The sequence below is a fragment of the Callospermophilus lateralis genome, chromosome 15, assembly GCF_048772815.1.
Source record: "Callospermophilus lateralis isolate mCalLat2 chromosome 15, mCalLat2.hap1, whole genome shotgun sequence".
NCBI lineage: Eukaryota > Metazoa > Chordata > Mammalia > Rodentia > Sciuridae > Callospermophilus > Callospermophilus lateralis.
The window spans coordinates 24,978,241-24,986,981 of NC_135319.1; the positions used below are offsets into that span (position 1 = coordinate 24,978,241).

The 8,741-nt window shown below is 36.1% G+C and overlaps 1 protein-coding gene across 2 annotated transcripts in view; it reads left to right on the plus strand.

The window, feature by feature from the left end:
- The window catches only part of A1cf (APOBEC1 complementation factor), a 46,403-nt gene extending 42,264 nt beyond the window's left edge, over positions 1 to 4,139 (plus strand). For both annotated transcript variants that reach the window (XM_076834643.1, XM_076834644.1), the window contains exons 10-11: positions 955 to 1,112; positions 3,988 to 4,139. In XM_076834643.1, coding sequence (XP_076690758.1) covers positions 955 to 1,112; positions 3,988 to 4,139 — 310 coding nt within the window. The remainder of the gene's footprint in view (positions 1 to 954; positions 1,113 to 3,987) is intronic.
- Positions 4,140 to 8,741: the final 4,602 nt, after the last annotated feature.

Here is an 8,741-nt window from a genome sequence, read left to right on the forward strand (position 1 = left end):
AATTTCTCCAAATTCTTAGAATAAGATCCACTTGTGAATTTAATATATTTATTTGATCACTATCTAAACAGTATAAATTCTCAAGTCTATTACCTACTAATTTGTCATTAAATGCAAACATTGAGATGTATAGTTGGGATGTAGGTGTCAGCTATGAGACCTGCATCAAAAAGCCCCAAATTTCCTATAGACAACAAAAACTGTGTAATGTAATCAACCAATGGAGACCAGTAGGTCATGAGAAAGAAATGAAAAACTATAGCCAGTTCTTTTATCTGTGTTTAGTTTGAACCATATGAAATTGCCATTTTTATGTATAATGTTTGCTCCATCATTTAACTTTTTTATTTTTATTTATTTATTCATTTGTTTGTTTATTGGTGCTGGGGATCTGACCCAGGAGCACTTTACACCAAGCTAGAGCTATATCTCCAGCCCTTTTTAATTTTTCATTTTGAGACAGAGTCTCATTAGTTGCTTAGGGTCTCTCTAAGTTGCTTCTGCTTCAACCTCCTGTTTCAAAGTCACTGGGACTACAGGCATGTGCCACTACGCCCAGTTTCATCATTTAAAAGTTTTGGACCAAAGACATGACCTCCCTGTTAGTGGATACCACCTTCTAGATTTTATCTCAAGTTTTCATTTATGGATATTTTAGGAATCACTATGATTCACATGTGCTGTAGCAAATTCTAAAGTATGCCCCAAGAATGTCAGAGACCATTGGCAATTGGTTCAATTCACATATATTCCTACATGCACATATATTTAGAAGATTTTAATAGCAAAGATCATAAAAAATAACCATACAAAATCCATCATCTAATCATCTTAAAATTCTAATGGTGACAGTAGATAGCCAATCAGAAAAAAGTAATAACTAAGAGTACCTTAGGTTTTCACCTGACCCCAGTACACAAGATTAAAAATTCCTACTCTGGCTGTGCTTTCCAGCCACCCTTTCACACCTCCGAAGCTAAGTGCCTATGTGGATGAAGCGAAGACATACGCAGCAGAGTACACCCTGCAGACCCTGGGCATCCCCACCGATGGAGGTGACGTGGGGACAACGCCTGCTGCTGCTGCTGCTGCTTCTGCTGCTGTTTTCCCAGGTAAGGAAAAATCATGCCAGAGAGTGTTTGGGAAACCCTTCTTGCTATCAAGTGCTCATAGAATTGTTTGTGAACTCCACCTCCAATAGATCCTACTTGCACCATTTGTGAAACAAAAAGGGTCTGCCATTTGAGTGAACCATTCAAGCATGAGGCAAGGAAATTGAGCAAGGCAGCAGAGTTGGTTCTCAACTCAGCTCAAATTAAAGCAGCTGCAAAATCTTGAATGAGTCACTCTCTCTGAGTCTGGGATGACATTTTGTTTTCCCTTTTAGTAACAGACTTTGGGACAATCTATTAATAGGGGGTGTTACTGAATGAGACACCCATATGCTCACAAGCTTTATAATATGACACCACTGGTTTAGGTTAAATCATGATGACCATTTTACAGATAAAAGAACGCAGGTACTGGATGAAGTAATTGGGCCAATGTCAATTAGATTTTTAGCAATGCTTGAGCTCCCTCTCCAATTTTAGTCTTCTATCTACTTTTATTACTTTACTTTCTGGAAAAAAAGATGCATATATCACATTTTTAAAAAATCATTTTTAGTAAAAAAATTAAATTTGTGTGCATGAAAGACAAAGACTCTTCAATGTGTGAACCATGAAGCCTCAATTTATCATTCTCTAATTTTGGTCCAGGGTATATGCTGATTGCTTAGCATGAATTCTATCAACATGTCCTCAGGAATCATATTTAAAGGACTTCCCACTTTATTGTATACTCATGACAAAGGGTAATCATTAAAAATGAAACCTCTAAAGATCAGAAAGGACCAAGCAAGAAATTTTTTCATAGCAGCTAGTTTAACCCTCTACTTTTAGTAAAAATTTCTATTTCTCTCGAAGAAATTATTGTTCTGTCCTGTCATTGTTTCAGCATGTCTCCCTCTATATGCTCAAATTTGAGAGTTTTTGCTAGACCTAGAATTATACCATTGATTCACTCACATTATAAGTCACGTGTAGGTGGGAGAATTTTATATTCCTCATATCCAGAACACCTGGAGTTCTCTCTTCCTCTTTTTTATTCCTCAAAGACTGTGAATGTCTTCCATTCTGGTACGTGTGGCTAAAGCTAATCATGTTTTACACACAAATGTGACCTCGATTCCAGCTTTGTTTCTTTGTAAGAACATGGAGAGGCTCTGTGGCGAGACCCTGTAAGGTTACCAAGGCAACAGCTGCCACTGCAGAGAGCAAGGTCCTCCCTGGGCAGCACTGTCATCAGCCTCTGTGCTGACGGAGTGTTTACTTTTCCTTCTACTCAGGGTTTATGCTAAGGCTTCTCAAGTCTTGGAGAATCGAGCAGAAAGCTGTATCCATAGACAACCAATATACTATAAGAATACATAAGCCATGTCAAAGGGAATTTTAAAGTTTTCTCAAAGGATTTGCTTTCACCAAGATCTTTTTTAAAAAATTTTATCCTCCCTTTTATTTGTTCCAGCAAGAAGTTAAAAATATTTAGGGCATGAGAGTTGTTTTAGGAATGAATACCTAAGAATTTGGTAGCCTGTTATAACTTTACTGTGGAGTCAGGCAAAGAATAATAGACTCCAAGGGCAGAATCTAAAACACTAATGCCCTTGCAGTTAAGAAATTAGCCAACTGGAAATTAGAAAAGAGAAAATCCAACATTTCTAAAGGAAAAATCAGTGCTACACAAACACACTCATACATTTATATGCCTTGCTAACTTTAGAAGCACCATTTCCAAAATAATGAAAGTAATATTGATATTTTTCTCATATCTTTGGGAAGTGTACCAAACTTTACATGTGCATTAGCCAGCATTACTAACCAAAGTGTACAACCGAGGTATGAATTTGATCTTTAAAAACACAGTCCAGCTAGCTTCCTGCCACCACTTCTTGAGAAGCCACTAGGAAAAATCAATGTGTCTGGGCTAGGGTAGACTTCCACTGCACATAAACTAAGGGACTTTTAAAATTCTAAACCAGATCCCAACTTGTTCCTTAAGTTCCTGTCTCCCTTTTTACAATTTGGGGGTCATCTCTGAAACACCCAGGCTTTGCTCTAAAACACTAACAAAGAAATATAGCTCTAGACAGTGGCTACTGGGTTTTCTTCTTCAAAAACAAATGTTCACCAGCCAGACATAATATAAACTGAGAGCGTGAATGCTTTCTTTATTACTCAAACTCTTTGATTCCCTGAGAGTGAGGACCAGTATCGAGGCCTCTGAATACATTAAGGACAGGCTTGGTGGATGGGTCCCAAGATAGGGGCTTCTGCTGTTTATGGTCAGGTCCAAAATGGACAGGGTAGACATCTGCTTTTATGGTATTAAGAATACTCACACTAAAACTTTACAATATTTCCACTACTGATCTAGCCAGTGCCTACACATCTTTCTTGGGAGAAGGCAATGGTTTTTCATGTTTAATTTGGCAGGTGTAGGGGTGCAGCAGAACCGCCACCATGCCCTGCTGACCCCTCAATGGCCTCTCTTTCTTTAAAATTTCCGAGACACTCTGGAAAAGCTCCACAATGCAGACTTTCATTAACCCAGCATCCTCCTACATTTCTGCTTCCTGGATCTTCGCTCCAGTGTTTCTAATTCTCCAGGTATGAAGTGCTTCTGACCCAGGTGACACAGGCAGTTCCTGCTTTGATGATCACTGTTTTAGGACTTTCCAAATGCCATTTAAAAATCAGTGTGCCCACCTACTGTGTCCCATGAGAACACCTTTTAAAACATATATACTTACTTTTAACTTTTTTCTTCTTAAATTTAACTTAAAGCCATATGTTAAAATTTTTCAAATTCCTAAAGGAGGACAACATGCCCAAAGTGAGCAAATCTGACTGCCTTTCATGAAGTTTTCTCTGCCTCCTTATCTAGGATATGCTGTCCCCAGCGCAACAGCACCTGTGTCTGCAGCCCAGCTCAAGCAAGCAGTGACCATTGGACAAGACCTAGCAGCATACACAACCTATGAGGTCTACCCAACTTTTGCAGTGACTGCCCGAGGGGATGGATACGGAACCTTCTGAAGATACCTTTCTTTTAACTTAAGAATAAGAAACACAAACCTCTATATAGGAGAAATAAACTTTTCACTCAGTACCCTAATGATCATAAGCCATGCCTTTCCTAAAGAAGTTCCTTTCCTAAGACAGTATAGCTGGCACTCGTTTATAGAATCATGAAATGTGAATGCTATTCCTAAATGAAATCAAATGTCAAGGAACCTTTTGTTTAACAAGAAGCTGCAGAGCCATTGACCCCAAATTTATTCTTCCAAGGTTCCTGAGTGTCCTGGAAGTATGTTTACAAATACTGACAGAGTGGGAGAGATCTCTCAGTAGGCAGGTGTGAGGGCTGAGCAAACCTGGGTTGTCAGTAACAACAAGGATTAACTTCCAGATTCTCAATCCCTGGCTCACAGCTGCTTTTGTGATACAAAGAGTCACAGAGGCAAAAGGAAGGTAGGAGGTTACTTTGCAAAACACCTTTACCATTGCCCACATCCCAGATCTGAAACCAAGACACTTGTCCAAGATTTTATGGATACAGCATCACTTCAGTCTGAAAATCCCACCCAATCAAATTTTGTCATAAATCAGAATACTTTTGGCCCCTTCAGTCTCTGGGGACATCCTAGAAACTGATATAACATGTTGCACATACTGTTGAAACAATTCCAGGTTCCTTATTTATTCAACTCTTTAGCCTAAACTATTTTTCTCTAGAACTCCTGCCCTGCCCAGGATGCCATAGTACAAAAACCATACCAATATGAAGTTACTTTCTCATTTTAAAAACTTTTCCTTATCCATACAGAAATATTTTCATCTTGGATGCAGAGTGTTCATCTCTAATGCAGTAAAAACACTTTACAGATCTACAAAATACCACCTACAATATTTTTTCCTACTCAGCAAAATAGACTGCAAGGTCATGTCAAAGACAAAAGTGAAGTTTTTTTGGTCTGTTGTTTTGTTTTGGTGGTCACTGTCATTTTGTGTTGTTTTGCTCTGCAGTACTGGGGATCAAACGCAGGGCCTCCTGCATGCCAGGTAGGCACTCCACACTAACCTGCACCACCAGTCCTGTTTTCAATTCTTTGATTTTTTTTTTTTTTTTTTTTTTTTTTTTTTTTGTAGCACCCAGACCACCATCTAGTATTCAGAGACAGTTACATAAACTGGGAGAGCCTTGAATTATCTAACTCACAGAATCCTTTCCTTTTATTTTCAATTAAGAGAGGCAGTTTTATCAGACCTGAGTCCCTTTGTCTTGAAACCATTCCAAGATAATTTTATATCCACCACTACTGAATAGACACTGTTTCTTCAGAAGAAACACCCAGCAAGAATATTATTTGCTCAAATTCCCTAGAGTCTCAGGACTCTTTTCCAGGAATATCTGATGGTGGGGAGGTGATTCCAACCAAGAATGAGGGTACAAAGGAGGCACTTATTTCCTGACATACTTGTAAATGATTGCTTTATTCAAAACATAAGTAATCAAAGTCCAGCACCAAATATCTATTACTATTATGCTAGTCTTATCAGAGGTTTAAGACATAGCATGAGGATTTTCATTTAAAAAAATCTTTTGGCCCTTGAAAAATTATAGGACACTCCAATGAAAACAGAAACACGAAGGTGTCAACAATTTTGTGAGCTCCTTAGGAATTCTGTGGTCCCAAATCAGGCCAGATCCCACTTGAAGTCAGGTAAATTTCAATCACCATTAAAAGTACTTGTAACATTTCAATTTAGGAATTCTAATCAGACATCAAAGTCTTCAAAACAATAGCTGAAATTCTGAAAGGTTTTTGTGCTTTCTGTTTCACATCTAGCTTCTCATATTCCCAAGGATAATATTTCCTAAACTTGGCTGCAACTGGAAACACCTGGAGAGCTTTTAAATATGCTAACGCCAAGATCACACCTCATACCAATTACAACAAAATGTCTTAGAGTGGAGGCCTGGCATCAGTATTTTTTAAGAATTCCACAGTGATTTCAATGTGCAGCTGAGTTCGGGAACTGCTATATTCTTTGAATTTCCACTCCATCTCTTAATTTTTTTTAAAAAAAATTCACTTTTATTAAATAGAAAAATGCAGAAAAAAAAACTGAGTTAAAACAAATAGCCAAAGCATATTTTTACATATGTTCACCTTGTAAACAGTATGAATTTAAATACAATTCATTTGACTTCGAACTAAGTCTTGAGTCAAACTCTAAAAATGAGAAAATAAAAATATTCCTCCTAAAGCAATTCTTATATTCAAATTTATACTGCCCCAAAGATCTGCTTTTATTCTCAAAGACAACAATTACAATTACGAGTGTTCTTTGGGGCAAGGCAAATTTCCACTCAGCCTAAAAAAGCATTCCAAATTCCAAGAGCAAAAGTTTTGATTTTCCTTAGAATCTTTGAAAATAAATAGCAAAGGGCATTCTGCAAAGTTCAGTCAATGTAAAATAGAAAAACTAATTCAGAGAAATTTTAAATGTACTCCAAATGAAAAGATGATTAGTTACTACAGGAATCTCCTTATGAGAAAAGTCATTATTCTGAATGAGGATGAAGAGTAGAGATATAAACATTAAAAAAAATACTAAAGTGTCAAGAAAATTACCTGTGGAACACCATATCATTACGTTTGAGGAGAAACACAGGTATACATAACATTTGCCTTCTTAGGACTGATTTTTAGACAAGTGAATAGATATGTTTTTGAGATTTTTGAATCCCCTTATAATACATTCATGTGTCTATCTATGCTTATTTTTATTTTCCCCAAGTTAAGAAATATAGAGCAAATTCTGCTATGATGAGTTTGAAACTCTGGGGAGGAAAATTAGTTTTTTCTAAAAAAACAAGAATAGAACTGAAATTTAACTTTGCATAATGTTCATATTTTTAGATTTAAGAAATTAGCACCTATTTAACACCTCCATACCTTTCCCATCATTATTCATTTTTCTACTCTTCCTTGTCTGCTTTCTAATTCTCCATAGAAAAACATAAAATTAGTTAGTAAATCAAGTGATAATAATAAAATACCTAAACCAACAATTTAGATATCTAGTATTGAGCTTCTAAATTTTGTCAATGAATATTTTATTGATGGTTGAAATCAGTCCAGTGTTACTTAGGAGGAAATGGAACAGCACTGAGATTGGATGTTTGTTTCCTTACCTATAAAAATGTTGCCTCTTCTCAAATTGCTATATTTCTCTCCCTCCCCACTTAATATATCAAGAAAATCACCTTTGACTGCAATAAAACATAATTCTCCTAGATAACTAGGGTACCCTTCAACCCCAGTATCATGCCAAACTACACTGTGTTTGGGTATCAACACCCAAAATGCTGCTAGAAAACTACCTCATATTATGAAAACCTTGACTTCAAAAAATATCTAACAAAAGAGGACCTATTTCCAAACCACATTTCCTCAACTTTTTAAAGTGGGGTGGAAGTTAAACTATAGCTATGTATTGTTAATAACCATGAATTGGTCATAGCTATGCAGAAAATTAATTTTTGTTTGGTTTGGTTTTTTAAAAATTTCTTCAAGTCTTATAGATTAGTAAAATGCTATATCAATCTAATTTTTAATTTATATTAATTTTCAGTATACTATTTAGTATATTTTCATATGTTTCAGAAAATTTTCAATAAATCTATTTTCAGTAAGGGGAGTCCTAGTCTCCCCTTACTCTGCTGGGACACAAAACCTGAATTCTACCTTGATTTGGCAGAGCTTGGCCATATTGTCAGGGGACAAGATGAAAGATGGCCCTTGGGAATGCTTGCCCAACCTGTCAAGATCCACAGGGTTTCAGAACATTTGCCAGTTCCTTTTTTCCTTAAACCAAGCTACTTACATCTCAAACCAGAGAAAACTTCCTATGTAAATCTATACCTTAAAAATCTTTTTGCCTATCCCCACTTTTTCCATTTCACAAATTTGTTTAAACACTAATTTCCTTGCAGTAACTTCACTAATATGGCTGCTTAACAAATATTTTTCACAAAAAAAAAAAAAACTTTACTTAACCCCACACACAGCTTCTATTATTTTTAATGTAAAATAACACTGACAGGTTAGTTTCCCCTTTTACAGAGTTTTTACTCTTCCTTTATTCTCATTACTAATATTGGGAATTATTAATAAAAAATAGCTAAATTGCTATCAACCCACCAATTTACTCTTCATAGGTTGTGTGATCAGTCTGTGCTTACTGTGTACCTACTCTTATCCCAGAAACTGTGAAAACCAATACATACATTTCTCATTTCTCTCCTCAGTGGGGCACACAGTCCAGTGGTCCATTCTGCATTTTTTCAAAGCTGAATACAAATACATCAGCTGGTAGATTTTACCACTTGGTCAGAATCCCAAAAATAAATCAGCTCTATTCTAAAACTGAAGTTTCCACTATTATCACCAAACACTGAGTTAGTTGGTAGAATCTTTTTGAAAAATAAATTTAATGTTTGACCTATTATTGTTTAAGCAAAATAAATTTTAAAATATTTTCTGTGAAAAAATATAAAGAATTATGCCAAAGCAGAAGATTAGAGATTCAGAAGACACTTTAAAACATGAAATTAAAAAATTCACATAT